This window comes from Coffea eugenioides, chromosome 5 (assembly GCF_003713205.1).
Source record: "Coffea eugenioides isolate CCC68of chromosome 5, Ceug_1.0, whole genome shotgun sequence".
Lineage (NCBI taxonomy): Eukaryota > Viridiplantae > Streptophyta > Magnoliopsida > Gentianales > Rubiaceae > Coffea > Coffea eugenioides.
The window spans coordinates 33,675,971-33,693,194 of NC_040039.1; the positions used below are offsets into that span (position 1 = coordinate 33,675,971).

The following is a 17,224-nucleotide window of genomic DNA, read 5'->3' on the forward strand; positions in this document are numbered from 1 at the left end:
TCATCGATTCAAGGTAATTCCAACATTTATTAATAGATTGGTTCTAGTTGTCTCGCACGCGCTAAACAACCAACCCTTCCTTAATTTATCGATAGCTAAGGTACGACCGTTAGCTATTTCTCTAACCCAAAAACAACCCTAGGTACGACCGTAGGATTCAATTACTAGTTTGCATTAGTAATTAGAAAGGGCCAATCCTGACTAACAAACACGCTACGAGGGTTCATTCAAGCCAGATCAAATATTCCCCTGACACAAATCCAATTGTGCCAGTTGCTACTGGAATAGAAATAACGAACAATTACGGATTCAATTACCCCTATATAGCAAAATAGCCTGTATAAACAATTAATTATTGCGCACTAATCAATCATACATAAGGCTATAACACTTAGAAACAGGAAATATATAAATATTAATAAATGGAGGAAATAGTTAAAATAAATTCGATCTCACAGTAGTTTCTGAACCAAATCGTCAGTTGTCCCTTTGACTAGAATTTGGGGTTTAGTTCCCCATTAGTGAACAGGTCATGCGTGCGTAGTGGGGAAAGACCATCGATGCCTTGGTATTGACTCTGGTCCAATTCGGCGAAACCAAGACGGAACAAAGGACCAATTGATTACGATTGCTTCCAATAGCCTTTCGTGGCCAAACGTGCAAAGCGTAAGCAATAACTATACTTCGGTCAAAGCCAAATCGACAAACAGTTGGTAGGTCCACAATTGCGGCTAGCCTTTCCTTCCTTTGTCAACAATGCATACGAGAGAAAAGATTCAATTCTCCTTGATTTCTCAATTTGGTCAAAAGTAATCAAAAGCTCAAGAATTCTAGAGTCAACATGAGATGGAAAAAACATCCAAAAGTCAAGAATTGTGGCTTTGTTCTCTGCCGTTTCTCCCCAAGAGCTGCGGCACACAGTGTCCTTTTTAAAAACAAAGAAAACTAACTCCCCCCTCACCTAAACCTTCCGAGAGATAAAATACAAATTGTTACTTCTTAAAATTGCAGCCAAACTCCCTAGAAATATATTAAAATAAAATCTATTACAATTAGGTTTCTTCCGCTTCTCAAACGGGCCCCACGTCCGATGAATCTTCTAAAAGTTAAATTTAAGCACTTTTCAGCAACCATTCCTGCAATTAGCACCGAAACAAAATATCAGTAGAATCCATCCAATTAACGAAAATATTTAGTCAATTAATTGTGCAATAATGCCCAAAATACCCACTAAAATGCAACCTATCAAATTGCAAGAAACTGGAGAAATTGAAGCTGAAAAGCTGTGAGTGCGTGGGAGATAACGTGTCTTTTTCAGCATTTATCAAGGGATTAGAGACTCTCAAAGAAGTGGAATTGAGGACTTCTAGGACTCTAGCGGATGGGGTTTTATTAAAATTAGCAAGGGGATCTGTTTCTTTAAGTTCTTTGCTGGTCTACAATGGCGGTAGTAAAGAGGGCTTGCTTCAATTCATTAGTCATAGCAGGCCTGACGTGCAAAAACTTGATTTGAGGTTGCCTCTTGATCTCGACAACGATCATTTGATAGCAGTGGCTGAGAATTTTGAGAATGGAAGTCAGTTTAATTGGCTTGCACTTTTTTTTTCTTATCAGTTGATGGGTTTATGTAAGTAAACGGTCGGTAAATTGTTGGACAAAATTGACCCTGCGCTTTGCCACGTGTAATGCTAATTTCAGAAATTAAGAGCAATTACCGGCGAAATGGTTGCGAGTTTACTGATTAAATTGTTTAGTGGTCAATTATTGACAAAAAATAGTTTGATGGTCAAAATATGATCCGGCCAATAGTTTAATGGCCGCTGGGGTTTTTTTGCCCTAATAACTATGGTTTGTAATGTTATAAGATATTTAATCAAATGTTATCTTTTTTGTTAATTTTTGTTATGATTGTACCGCATATTTATGAATAGACATACCTTTATAATTAAATTTAATATTTGATATTTTTAGATGTCATATATTTAAATAGAAGAAAATTATTTTGAACATAATATATTAAGATAATTTTATTAGGAAAAAATTTTGGCCCCAAAAAAAAAAATTCTGACTCCGTCACTGGACATGGGCTAGTCCAACACTAGACCCTTAGGAGCCTTTCGAGCGTTAGACCATGATTGTATGACTACACTACATTTTCATGCATATTTTTCACTTTCTAGGGCTTTTTATCACTTTTGCATGACATTCCCCTTTATACATTTACCACTTACCCCATGTTCCTTATTATATGTATATCCTTTATTCCATATTCCCCTTATATTTTTATTCCCTATCCCTATGTATGAGACACGACATTAGACTTGCATTTTATTTAGGAAATTAGGGATAGATTAGTGCATTTTGTTTGATTATATTAGGGAAAACCCCTTAAATATGGGATATGGACGAGTTTGGCTCTCTAGATTTAGCACGCTCGTATTCCCTCTATATTAAAAGAGAAAATTGAGTCACGAACATTAGTCCCCTGTGCCCGACATGATGCACTCCTTTAAGACATGTATATTTGTATAATTATGATTATTTTTATTATTTTCCTTTTCTTTTTTTAGAGTATCATATTTGTGCATTATTCGTGACCTCTTCAAAGAGTCTTTATTGGACATCACGATTAATGTGATTTGCACCAATTGAGCTTTAAAGAGAAATTCCAACCCCCCGATATCATCTTAGATCTAGGGTTTGCATTCATATAGATGTCTCCAAAATGTGATAAATGTTTAGGTTAAAATAAGAAAATCTTTGACTAAATCACGTAACTAACATTGGCTAGGTTGAAAGGGTGCTTTGAATATTTATCCTTGCCTTCCCTTTTTTCAAATGTGACTCTCGAACACTTTCTCTGATTTTCATAGACTTAGGAGTTGTTTAAAAAGAGTTTTTCATAATTTTATTTAAAAATTTATTTTTAGGTGACTTGGTACACCTTAACTCAATACCAAGTGGCGACTCCGATTTTTTATGCAAAAAACCCATTTTAAACTATTATTTTGGGTCAAATCGTCGCATTTTCAAGTTCCATTTAGACTCACATTTTTTATTTATTTTTCTAAAAATCAAAAATTCATTTTTTGATAAAAAATAATCAAAATTTTCATTTTTCTAAACTAAAATTTATTTTTCTTTATTTAAAAATGGGGCGCGACAATAGGGAGGCATATACCTAACCTCTTGAAAATCACATTTGAATGTAGAAGCAACAAAACATAAACAATGGTTACTACTCCTTTCCAAGCTAATTGAGGATTACAAAAACCAAGGGATTCTATCTAAATTTAGCATGCTGCTAACCAACATTGCAAATTGAGAAGATTGTACGTTTTACTTGTCTGGATAGAGCTAGTTAGATTTGCCAAAGCATCTGCCACAGAATTTGTTAATCTTAATGTTGCGTATAATCCCCACTCCTTCTGAAGGTCCTGGATTACCCAAAGAAGATCCATCTACATTCAGCTTTAGAGCGTGAATTATTTATTGTGCATGTTATTTCCAGCACGATCTAAATTGGTTAACAAGGGGGGAACAGTTGATGTGCATAAGTGCTCCATTGAGTTCAATCTAAACGCAGTGTAAACTGACTACATCTCATAGAACTATAGAAGTCTCCCTTTTTTTAACAACTTTTGGGTGCAATTGTTCTGCACACATTGTTTGTCACCCCAAACCAAAAAATATGTTTCAAGGCATGGTCATAGAGATGAATGTCAACAGAAACTTATACTTAAGCAACGAAAACAAACTAAATTTAATGATTGAATTTAGTTTAATGCTTTAGTTTGAAATGTAAAAGCTGACAATGAATGAAATCCGACAGCGAGTCAATAATACCATAATAGCTCTCTTGTAATGTTGTAACTTTTACTTGTCTTCATTATTCTTGTTTCACACACTTCATCTCAGAATTCATTTGATTTATTACATGATCTTCCATCACAATAACGATGTTCAATGCCATTTTTAAATCAGAAGTACTAAAGTTTGGTGGAAATGGTGAGATGATTTATGCAGGGAAACTTATGGTGCCGGTGCCACAACTCCCAGTTCGCAGAAATTGTGAAGGACAATCAATAATCGTTGTCGTAGTAGCAGTGAAACAAATGCCAATTTCTACCAAGGCTGGAGTTTGACGGGGAGGAGTCACACACATCAAATCTGGCACATGGTTACTGATAGCTCTGTAAATAGTAGAATTTACCGACCTTACGGTAGGATTGCTGCCGGGAGATATGTTGCCTGTGGCAAGATAGTTCAAAATATTATGTCCTTGACTGAGCTGAATAGTCCTGCTGAAGTATGTAGCTTGGGGATACATGTTTTCCGAGCACGTCCCATGCTTTGTCCATTCATGTTCCCAAAATAATTGAAACCTCGGCTGTTGAAAATTTTGCATAGTTGGCGATGGTTTGGCGAGGTCTGGCCACCGTAAGTTTCTATTGTTCCAATCCTGGAAATTCTGCTTACAAGAATGATCATTACATTAGTGAACCTGTGTAAGTGCATATTTCATGTTCAAGACATAAGAAAGCCCTGTAGAAATTACCTGTAGTGGAGTATATGCAGATTTTGTGCAATTTTGCAAAATTTTGGTGAAGTTGCCCGGCCAAAGACCATGGACTGTGAAAACGGTTGGCAGAGGGTTTCTTTGACATCTGCTTGGATTAGCTGGATTAACAGTACAATAGCCTTTCGGCCATTGTTGCACAAAAGTAAGGTACTGAAAGCTTGAGTTGATTGTCAGGGGGCAAAGCATGTAATCAAAAGGACAAGTTTAAACACTATGCCCATCATCCCAACGACAGTATAGCGATTGGCACATAAAAATTTTGGTTGTGGAGAGTGGAAGACTATACTTCTATTAGGGATAACCGGGCCTATTTATAGAACTGTTGATTAAATTTTACTCCCTCTGTCCCACTTTGTTAGGTTTATTTTATTTTTCATTCTTCTAAATTATTATCCACTATTCAATTGAAGAATGTAGTTAACTTATAATTTTTTCTAAAATATTTATTTTTAATGTAAGTTGTTATTGAGTATAACCAAACTTATTTAATGTAAAGCTAATTAATCATACTCCATTTAATGTAAGGGAATTTTAGAAAGATAATATGCTAGATTTATTCTTCCAACAAAATTAATTAACTTTTCTTAAATTGTGTGGAAGAACAAACCAAACCTATAAAGTTCGAAAGCAGTACTAAATCTGTTAATGTTATTGGTCCATAGGGTCATATTATTGGGGAGGGATTTCTATGGCATAAATTGACACGAGAAAGGAAAAAATATGAACAAGAAAAGCCATTAAACCATATATCAACTGTTTGCAAACATGTATTTGATACTCAAGAAATTTTAATGACTAATCTGCCATTCCATAAGACTGGAAAAATTGGAGATAGTTTGATAAACTGATTTCTATTGTTAAGTTGGGAAAGTAAAAGGTGTAATTGCATTAGTATTTTATTTCATTTTAAACAAGCAACATTTTATGGTCAACATGTTTACTTTTTCTGTGGTCAAGTATGCAACATGTGACTTGTTTGATTAAAACAAAAAGGGAAAAAATGGTACCATACATGAGCCATGTTGCTCATGTGCTAAGTTGCAATGTCTGCTTTAGCACCCAAGAACTTATACGTTAGAGAATCAAACAATTTATTCCGGCTGAAGTTTAGGCAATCTATTCCTAAATGTTTGACACAATTAGGACCATTAACCAAATATGAGTAGAATTCATCAATTAACACAATATTTGGCTAAGATCAAGGGACAAATAATTATAAATTTAGCAATAAATTGCAACCTATCAAAATTCGTTCTCCACAATTTCACAAAAAAAAAAAAAAACAAAATCCACACTCCAAAAGAAAAGAAACGCATGAGACTGGGATCGAAAAATAAAAGGCTCCGTGCCTCATATCTGTTTAATGTGAGGTATGAAGTAATTCTTTTTTTTTTCTTTTGCAGATTGGAAATTTAATGGGACATTGCATTGGCGGAATTCTACACTTAAAACACCCCTTTTGCAGAAATTTTTTAAAATTCATCATCAACTTGGAAATTTCTCTCTTATTCAGTTAAGAAATAGGATGAACAGTGACATGTTTAGTCTTTAATAGCATTGTGTATTTGTATTTGGGTTGGTATTTTCATAAGAACCACTGTAATTTGTAGCAATTTGAGATTTTTGTGACTGAGGTAAAGTTCGAAAATAGTACTGAATCTGTTGATGTTATTGGTCCACAAGGTAATATTATATGGGAGAGATTTCTATGGCATGAATTGATAGGAGAAAGGAAAAAATGAAAAAGAAAAACAATTAAACCATATATCAACTATATGCAGACACACAATTGATAGTCAAGAAATTTTAATGGCTAATCCGCCATTCCGTAGGACCGGCAAAATTGGTGATAGTTTGATAAATTGGTTTGGGTAAATAGCCAATTTCGTATATAAACTTTTGTACCGGTGCAAATGTAGTTCCTAACTTTTATTTCTAACTAATTTGATATGTGAACCTATTTTGTGGTCCCACATAAGGACCTCTGTGGCAGCACTAACCAGATTGATCAACTAAATAGGGGTATTTTGAAAATATCGCACGAGAATGTAATAAATCAAGTAAATCATATAAAAAAATTACAAGATTAAATTTTCAAAAAGTTTTGTGTGGTGATCTTTTACATGATTTAAAAGTTTTATTTGATAGTTTTTTTTTTATATGATTTACTTGTTTTATTACAGTACCATCAGTGACAATGACATTCCCATGACATCCCTTTTAGTTAGTTAATTAGGAGCCAAATTAGTTTTAGATAGTAGTGCCACCGCATAAATCCTTAATTGGAACTACAAAATAAGTTCAAGTATCAAAGTAACCAAAAATAAAAGTTAGGGACAAAATTGGAAAAATTGGAGATAGATTTAATGGCTAATCTGCCACTCCATAAGACTAGCAAAATTGATGATAGTTTGACAAATTGGTTTCTGTCGTTGAGTTGGGAAAGCAAAAGGTGTAATAGCATTTATATTTTGTTTAATTTTAAACAAGCAACATTTTATGGTCAAGATGCTTAATTTTTCTGTGGCCAAGTATATAACAGGTGACTCGTTTGATTAAAATAAAAAGAAAAATAAAAGGTATCATGCAATGTTTGCGCTGTGTTGCTCATGTCCGTTGCTACGGCAATGTTTGCAGCAGACATTGGCACATGTTGGAAAAGAACTTGGTCCATGGTTTCCAAATCCCCTCGACAGAATCATAAAGAAGCAGAAGTTGAAAGTTTTCACTCTTCGAAAAACTGAAGTCCAGCGAGACTCATACTGCTGACTCCAGAATGCTGAAAACCATGGTTTAAATATCAGTTATTTTTGAAATTGCACTAACATGCAAAATCCCTTTTTCGTTGTCCGCACAATTTACTAAGGTAAATTAATTTTTTTTAAGTATGAGTGAGAGGGTTCGGTTTGAAACCTCCCACTTATACTCCCTTTTTCGCAATCATCGAACCCATTTCTCTATTACATTAATGGGCCGTTTTTTTTTAGGAATTTTGGTATTTGAGATTACAATAATTTTAATACTGTGCACTTGATCCAGTACAATGAGAATTGAAATATTGAAATCATGTTTTAAAATTTGGCCATTCATGATACCCGACTAAATTGGAAAGAATTAACCAAAATCCTCATTAATGGGCCCTCTATCCATTATTCCATTTCCCTCTCCAATTCCAAAGCAAGAATCAAGCGCCTCCTAAGTTGATTGATTCTCCATTCTGGTTCATTTTGCCAGTTGCAAAGTCTGGTTACTAAAGTACTCCAAAGCACATGTAAGGGATAAATATCTCATTCCAATGCTACAACTCCCATCTCTTTCAAAAACAAAAAGGATCACCAGCAATAAAGACAGAGTAATTGTATCAGGGGTTGAATTTTCTAGTATTCGATTACACTTTCTAGGGCAAATTACGCTTTACCCCCGTGATTTAGCAATTTTTCACATAACACCCCTATAGTTTCAAAAGCTGTACTTAATCCCATAATAGTTTGGATTAAAGCGTCAAAGTGATGGAAATGATCATTTGTAACTAAACCTTTAAAAATGTCAAAATTACCCTTATAAATACATGACACACTAATCTTGTATGATTTTGTGTTTTACTATATGACCCCTTTATGATTTAATACTTTATCATATAACCCCCTTATGATTTTCGAAATATACACATAATCCCCCTAGGTTAATAAATAATTTTCAACTTTATATAAATGTATTTTTGACATTTTAAGTGACTCCGTTACGAATGATTATTTTCGTCACTTTGACACTTTAATTCAAACCATGAGGGGGTTATGTATAACTTTTAAAACCATAAGGGGTTATGTAGGAAAACACTAAATCACATGAGGGTAAAGTGTAATTTGTCCAACTTTCTAGGCAACGAGAAGCCATGGGGAACTCATTCTTTTCCTCTTTAACTTTGATATAACAAGAACAAAGAAGGTTCAGAGATCAAACATGCACCAAGTAACAATCATAAAGTTCAAATTTCTAACATATGATTCAAATGAAAAGACTTATTGTAAAAGCTAAGGCATCAAACCAAAAAAATACGACCAATATTAAACTCATCTAACGAGCATGATTTTTCCAAGCCCCCATTTGATCTCCAGTTCAGTTCATTCGACGACCGCATAGTTCACCAAGAGCAACCAAACTTTCATGATAAATATTAGCTTGCAGGGTGGTTGGAGACCCATGAATGTTGTATTTTGTAAGACTTCCTCGATTATCACCTAGGACAGCAGACGAAGCCAATTGTCCATTGCTCATTTCCCAAAGCAGTTTATCACTGTTCCATGAAGATAACGGGCTCTCGATTCCGGAGAGTGGTCCTATGGAAAACTTTTTAACCCAAGACTCCTGCACACCGTACTCCATCATCACCCATATGTCGAAATGCTGATCCGAAATTTGACTCCCTGTAATGTTATACCATATCATGGCAAGTGAATTGTCCAAGACAATGAGTTTCTGCATGCCATACTCTCCTTCAGTGTCTTCTACTCTATCAGGATATTGAATTTCTCGAAATTGCTCAGTGCTCCATTCAAAAGAAAGGATCTGGAGGCCAAAACAATCAGTATTTAATGGTGTGCACCAATGGAAGCATCCATTAAATGAAACAGAGAAGCGCTCGTTATACACCATTTCCGGCAGGGTGACGTCTGGATCTAGTTCTCTCCAAGAATTAGTACTGAGACTGTATATTTCAGCTTTGCAGGAATTAGGATCGCCATTGTATTCGTCAGGAAAAATTTTTGTAAAAGTGATGATTTTGTAATCGTTACTAATTGCATCAAACCCAAACCCCAATTCACCCAGATGGCTAAAATACCCTTGTGGGCAACGAAAGGGACGATCAGGGAGTGTAAGAAACTCTCGAGTTGCAGGATTGCACAAATGAATACCAGAAGATTCATTACTTGTAAGACAAATTATGCCATGGCATGTGCCGACCAAAATCATATTGAGGTAAGTTGAGTACGGTACCTCAAAATCAGGGGCCACAACCTGGAGAGATAAAGATTCATCCTTTGAATGGAATGATAAAACAATTTTTCTCTCATCCTTGATGAAGCGCTTCACCAGGATGACACCTTCCTGATCGCCGCAATTGGCTCGGCTGACATGCAAATCAGTGAAACGGGGGCTTTTGATCAAAGAGCACCAAGATTTGCTAACGCATTTGAATTGGAACAAACATTTCACGGGTAATCTCACCAAGATCTGCATCAGGATGTCCTCCGGAAGAACATCCATTTCTCTGGGTTGTTTGGTCAATAGATTGATGGCAGAGGAGCAGAAAAATAAAAATAAGGTTGCGAAGATAAGGGTTCATCAAGAGGTCTCCTCATTTGCAGCTTTCATCAAGGCTCTCCTTTCTTCAGTGGGATCATTTCCTCGCGAGTAGTGAGAAGATTTATTGAAGGGATTGCTACTTACTCACTTGGGTTCATCAAGGGCACTCCTCATTTGTAGTTTGAGATAACCCAATATGACCCAACCCAAAATCAACCCAATCTAAAGTTGGGCGGGTTGGGTATAACCCATTTAAGTGAAAACTCAATATTAACCCGCCCAAAACCCGCCCAATTGCCAGGTATAATTCGTTTGAGAAAAATAAAAGGTATCATGCATGAGCCGTGTTGCTCATGTCCTGTGCTACGGCAATGTTTGCAGCAGACATAGGCACATGTTGGAAAAGAACTTGGTCCATGGTTTCCAAATCCCCTCGACAGAATCATACAGAAGCAGAAGTCGAAAGTTTTCACTCTTCCAAAAACTGAAGTCCAGCGAGACTCATACTGCTGACTCCAGAATGCTGAAAACCAAGGTTAACTATCAGTTATTTTTGAAATTGCACTAACAGCTCGTGAGAATTAATGAGAAGATTTATTGAATGGATCGCTACTTAGTCACTTTATAATTAATTGGGAATAGAGTGAATGGCCGAAATGATCGCTCGACTACTCAAAATAGCATCTTTTGGTTATCAAACTTTTTTTGTGACCAAAAAGGTCATTAAACTCACATAAACGTGCTAGCAGAGACCTCTTGATGAACCCTTATCTTCGCATTGATGAACCAAAATACTCTCAATTGATACTTAGAACAACTTTTTTAATGCCTGTACTTTGTCTAGGATCACAGAATGACACTAAGCATTTCAAGAGGGTATGGTATAAATGTGATTAAAAGTGGATAGTAGGACAATAATGCGGCCCCTGAAGTTTTTTTTTTTTAAGGAGAAAGTTCAGGTCCAGAACCTACTAATTTCCTCACAAAGACATATATAGATTTAGCATCCTTGGCATGCCACAGCTAAGTGAATTGGTGTTTGAATCAGGGAAAATGATTCATACGTCTGGACATGGCCCAACATTAAACAGTATTGTTTTGTCCCTTTTGCTCTGGCTTTGTATAGAGACAAGTAAGGCCTAAAAGCCGTAAGCTAAGCTTTGATAGCGGTTGGCAGGTACCCACTTGATCCCTGCTTCACAAAATAAACTCACTGCTTGCTGCAAATCCAACAAGAGGCCCATCTAATACCCTACCTTCAGGACCACTGTCCCCATCTCCATTTTGCAGATGCATATTAATTCTACTTTTTTTTTGTCATATAAGGCACAAAATCCCTCCACTCCATTTTATGGACACTTGATTTTCTTAATAATTTCTAGCTTATCTCCATCAGTAGTGGCTAAGTCAGTATCCCAAGGCTAGGGATTCAATTTTCGACACCACATCAAATATAATCATACTTTTTTAAATTTACAACTAAAAGGTGCTTATATTAAACATACTCTTTTTTTTTTTTTCTATTGTGTCAATTATATCTTGGCATTTAAGTTGTTCTATAATGTAGTGGTAGTTTAGACTAGTCAAAAGAGTTTATTCTTGGATTTATATCATTAACTAGCCTTAACTAGATCCAATGCTCTTGTGAAGCGTAAGAATTAAGAATGTCAAATTTATTAAGGGAGGCCAGTCCCAACAAGAAAGAGGCGTTAAAAAAATTTTTGAGAGACCAATATAGATAAGAAAGAGAATTTCAAAAATATTGAGTGGCAAAGTTGATAAAAATAAGAATTTTAAATATTTCAGAAAATTTTCAAAATTTCTATACCTAAATCAAAATTTTCTCAAAGTTGAGGGGGGGAGGGGCAATTGCCAATCTTCATATTCATTTGGCTCCTGCCCCTGTCCCTCCTCAGCCTTAAGAAAAGAAAATTTCACAGGTAGACATAAGAACTAATCTTTTACTAGTGAAGCTAAATGCATCATGTCACGTAAGTTCTATTTAAATTTAAAAAATCTATTTTTGGCTTGCATCTAAAACTTCTAACGCAAAAAATTAATCCTAAACATAAATGCATCTTTCTTTTTGGTTCATATGCATCCAAAATCCCTTCCGGTACAGTTTCGTAATTCAGCAATCGCGCGTGACATGCGCAAATAATTAGCCTTATTTTCGTCTGTACACTTCAAGGAGACAAAAATACCACTAGCCAGATAGATGTTTGAGCGTATCCTTTTCTTCGGACATGCTAAGGAATTAGCTACTATTCGGTGGTTTTTTCAAGTGAAGTCCAGGTTTAGACACGTCATACTAAAAACGATTTACAAAAAACAAGGGGGCAATAAGAAAATTAAGCATTTATAAGTAGAATGATATCTACTAATGAGAAAAAACTATTAATTTCTTATGGATAAAAAAAAAGTTTGAAAATTTGCCGAGTTTTCAAAATTTACCTTTCAACTATTAATTTCTTTATTTTGATTCTTAATAGTTTACTGTTGATTTAAATTAATAGTTTACACCAAAGTTTATTAATAGTTTATTTGGATTCTTAATAGTTTACTGTTGATTTAATAGTTTACACCAAAGTTTCTCCAAGAAAAATAGATCGACGTTTTTGCTGGGCTGATGGTCAATTGACATATAACTATGACATCCCCAGTAAATATAAGATACCAACTTTTTGAGGGATAGATTAAACTTTTCAGCAAAGCTTAGTATTTTTTTTTTAATTATGAGCAAAGCATAATATAATCATCAATAATATAATGGATTTATTTTTTATACACTAACAATGTACATACTTTCATCATAGGATAGGATGCTTGACACATAATCTAAATTTGAATTTTGAAATTTAAATTTTGCATATGCATCGTGCATTCAGTCGTAATAGTGTACACACTATCAATGTATATAAGATTTACTCTAATATAATTAGTGTATGAAAATCTTGAAATTTTTTATTGAAAAAGTACGTTTTGTGAACATGTATAATATAGAGAAAAACCCAATCGCGAAAGACCCCAAGATCTAATGAGAATCCACGGCTTTTGGACCGCTGAAGATCGGACCACTTGGGCTTGGCAGGAGCGATGGACCTAATTGTTTTCATTATACTGCTACTTCCGCACGATTCGCCTAGAACCACATTTTAGAAACCGGAATAATACAAAGCTTGAATGCAAGGGGCCCGTCTAAACCTGGCGGTCCCTTTGAATGTTATGTTTGGCATTTCCTGAGATGGTGACACCTCACAGCCTGCAGAAAGTAAAGACACCCCAAAACCATTGGATACTCATCTTCTGTGTGCACATTGGTGATTGCCTTCTTGTTTAATACGTACATTTCTTTTCGTAATTCCTTTTTTTTTTTTTCTTCTTCCTAAGAAGAGAATCACTTTAAAAATGGTGGAGATTTGATTTGCCTGCTGGTTTCATATAAACTCAAATAAATCGAGGAACAAGTCAAGAGGGGCATTGAGGATGAGTACAATAAGACAATGCTAAAGGCAAATCAGTTATCAAGAGGGATTTAAAATTTCTTCGTGGCTGGTTAGTCAAGAACTCAAATTTGGGGCTTGACACACATAAAAAGTACTAGTATTAAAGGATGTGTTAGTATAGCTCTCAATTTTAGATGACTCTTTTCCTAACGAATGCGGGTATTTGGAGTTGCGTGGGCATAGCGGGGACACATATTTGTGTTTTCTGGTCTGTGCTTTTGGCAACCATCTGGCATTAGGTATGATACGGTGTAGAAATATTTTGCGACGAACGCGCACCGGAAATGTTGGAATGGGTGAAGGGTCAAATGGCTTGGCAATTCCTCCTCCTGAGGGGATTTATCCAGAGATTTTTAACATTTTATACGAGCCAGTTGAGTTCCTTGCTCATTCCCCTTAAAGTATAATAGTTTGCATATTGCTGTTTGTTAAAGAAAATAATAAGGAACAAATGAAACACTACGGTCAACATTGGCCTTTTTTTTTTTTTTTTTTTTTTTTTACCCAACATGTGTGATTTTTATAATACCACAAAGAAAGAATTTGTCTGTTCAAATTTCACCCCATCTCAAGGAATAGGATAGATACAGAAAGCCCCGGGCATTAACAATTATGCCAATCACGCAACGAATGTGCATCCCCTGGCCAAGTGGATGGATCAAATTGCCCTTTCTTCCCAAGTCTAGTTCCAATCAAATCTTATTCTTGCAATATATGTATGGGCCCTTACATAAATTCGTTACCGTTACCTTCATGCAGATGAATGAATATTCATTCAGCTTAAAGTGATGGTATGATATTCATATTTATCCATTCATTTTGTTTGGATTGTGAGTTGCGAAATTTTTTACGTCTACCTATAAATTACTGAAACATTTCTATTTTCTATGAGAAGAAGATTCATATATATGCTACGAGCATAAATTATCTTCTGGACCACAGCCATGAATTGGTGAGGCTGGAGCAAGAAATTCTTATTTTTGACCTCTTAATTAACCCTAACTCTTTTTGGCTGAGACCATTTGACAGTAGATGATGCTGCTGAAACGGTTATTTTAGCAAATGAACAATAATTTGTTTCTTCTATTAGTGAGAGCTGCATGATTAATACACCTGTCAGATATGTAAGCACCGTAAACGGACAAATTCTAAAATTTCATTGGTTGTTGAAAGCGTTCAGATGAAAGACTTGGCTAGGGTTTGGTGTAGGCCTTTAACATCATTGGTTGAATGATATTGGCTGACCTTTCTAAGCCCTATTCACACAACAATGGTGATTTTTTTATTTTTATTTTTGTTCACTTTCTTTTCTGGACTGCTGGCTACACCTATAGGTAGCTCAATTGATTATTATTATTACTACAAATATGTAGGCATTATTGTATGCAAAATTTGGGTATGGCTTAGCACGGACGTTAGGTATGATGGCAGGAATAATTTCAAGTATAGGAGGTCTAAAAACAATGACTTGTGCTGATAGATCATGGAGTTATGGGGCCGGCCGTCAAATTTGAGAAATGGAGAATGGTTGGTTGTCCAACATCTTCAAGGAATGCTTTTCTTGAGAAGCCTACTTAACATGGAAATGCTTTTCTTTTTCTTTTTGGAGTAAAGACATGGAAATGTTTATTTCTTTGTGCACTGATAGTATATACGTTAATCAATCTAGATGCATATCATATATACAAAATTTGGTGTACAAATTCAAACTCAGATGACGTGATATCCGTTTAATTTTATCAGTATATATAATGACAATATAAAAAAAAAATTATTTTTTCTAGTATAATAAATAAATGTGAACCGGGCAGGTTCCGGAGTTTTATGTCCGGTCGTACAAAGAGGTACCGGTGGTCGTAATTATTAAGCATGTGCATTAGACAGATGTTCTTCCTTTAACCAGCCTGAGGATATCAATTGAAGCTTCGCATTAGTGATTAACATTTTGTCTTAGTCATTTCTTAGAATCGACCCATTTGGACGGCCGGTCCCCGGACAAATTATTCACATGGGGAAAAGAAAAGAAAACGAAATGCCAACTACTCTGATTAATAACTCTGATTATTGATCTGTATTGTACCTCTACTGGAAAATGATGTGAAACGAAGTAGCAACGATCCTAATCCTTTTTCTTTTTCCCTAAAGCAAAAAGCGTAATTCTTTTTGAATCTATATTCTAAATGCCCATTTGGATTGTTGTTTTCTAAAATTTTTATAAAATATATATATATATATATTCTAATGATTTGATACATGTAAAATAAAAAATGTATTGCAGTAATTTTTATTTCTGCAGTAACTGAACCAACAGAAAATAGCTACACGAGTGCCCAACCACGATTTGCATAGCATACTTATTCCTAGCTCATGTCAATCTGGGTTGTATATGAAGATACAGTGGAATATAACTACTCATATTTTAATCTTTGTTTAGTTTACATATCTAAGAGATACCTTCAAAACAAATAGTAGAAAAATAGATACCTATGCGATGGTTTTGATTTCCATACATTAAGTGACACAGGCGCTATAACTATAAGGCCCCATATTATATATAGCTGTTAGATGTTTACTTGCTTAGAACTTATTCCTCTGGACGTATTTCAACTTTTAAATTCTAGAAATACACCTACTTTTTTGGCTTGAACCTGTCTTTTATTGAAAATTATGTGATGTACGTCTTATCTATAGATTTCAGCCATTAAGTTTATCATCAAGCTTTACCTTTGCCGTTAAGAATCTTCTTTGCAGTTTGCAAGAGGTCTCTTCATTTGCAGCTTTCATCAAGGCTCTCCTTTCTTCAGTGGGATCATTTCCTCGCGAGTAGTGAGAAGATTTATTGAATGGATTGCTACTTACTCACTTGGGTTCATCAAGGGCACTCCTTATTTGTAGCTTTCATCAAGGGCTCTCCTTGCTTTAGTGGGATCACTTTCTCACAGCTCGCGAGAAGTAGTGAGAAGATTAATTGAATGGATCGCTTTATGATTAATTGGGAACAGAGTGAATGGCCGGAATGATCGCTCAACTACTCAAAATAGCATCCTTTGGTGATCAAACTTTTTTTTAGTGATAAATCATCTGGTTACAAGGCATAAACGTGCTAGCAGAGTCATTTTACCGAATTTTAGTGATAAATCATCTGGTTACAAGGCATTCACTCATGCAGGAATATTTTTTAGGGGGCAAAAATGTCCAACAAAATATGGCAAATCTGTTTCTTCCTTGTAAGTCATGCCTTTAGATCTACAAGTTCATTGATTCCTTCTTTCATCTATGCAAGGACAAATCTTCTTTCATTTTTTTCCAGTTTTCCATTTCCTTCCATTTCAGCCATTCACTCTTTCCCTTTTCTTCAGCTGCTCGTTCTGAGATTAGAATTCAACTCCCCCCACACAAAGAAAGAAAAGAAATAAAAAAAAAAAAAGAGAGATGTAAAGAGAGAATGGCAGTGGCGACTAAGGAAGCAATCGAAGATGTAGTGAAGCAAGTGGTAAGTGAAGACGATGACGAACGTGATACTTCGCAAATCGTTATGCAGATATACTTCCTCCAAGAATGGAAGATCGTTAAGTCCCTCCTCGACAACATCGTTGCTGCCGGATGCGTCTCCGAATTCTCCTCTGGTCGCAAGATCTGATCCACTGTAAATGCTCACCGTCACCTCACACTCATCCACACACTTGATTCATATTGGTAGCATCGAATTAGAATTTTTTTGGACGGAATCAGCTGAAGTATTCAAAGACAATCTGAAGCGGGAAATGGCTGCAAAATGTTTCTTTTTTGGTTTCGCAATTATTGGGATAATAACTTGGGGCAATAAAGTTGG

At 35.4% G+C, this 17,224-nt stretch overlaps 1 protein-coding gene and 1 pseudogene across 1 annotated transcript; both read right to left on the reverse strand.

The window, feature by feature from the left end:
* Positions 1 to 3,836: 3,836 nt before the first annotated feature.
* On the reverse strand, positions 3,837 to 4,821 carry LOC113770911 (annotated as a pseudogene).
* Positions 4,822 to 8,454: 3,633 nt separating this feature from the next.
* On the reverse strand, positions 8,455 to 10,060 carry LOC113770777 (F-box/kelch-repeat protein At3g06240-like). The gene is made up of 2 exons (XM_027315357.1): positions 9,578 to 10,060; positions 8,455 to 9,148 (listed from the first exon to the last, which is right to left on the reverse strand). Exons 1-2 carry the CDS (start codon positions 9,845 to 9,847, stop codon positions 8,699 to 8,701), a joined length of 720 nt encoding a protein of 239 aa, XP_027171158.1. The 5' UTR covers positions 9,848 to 10,060; the 3' UTR covers positions 8,455 to 8,698.
* Positions 10,061 to 17,224: the final 7,164 nt, after the last annotated feature.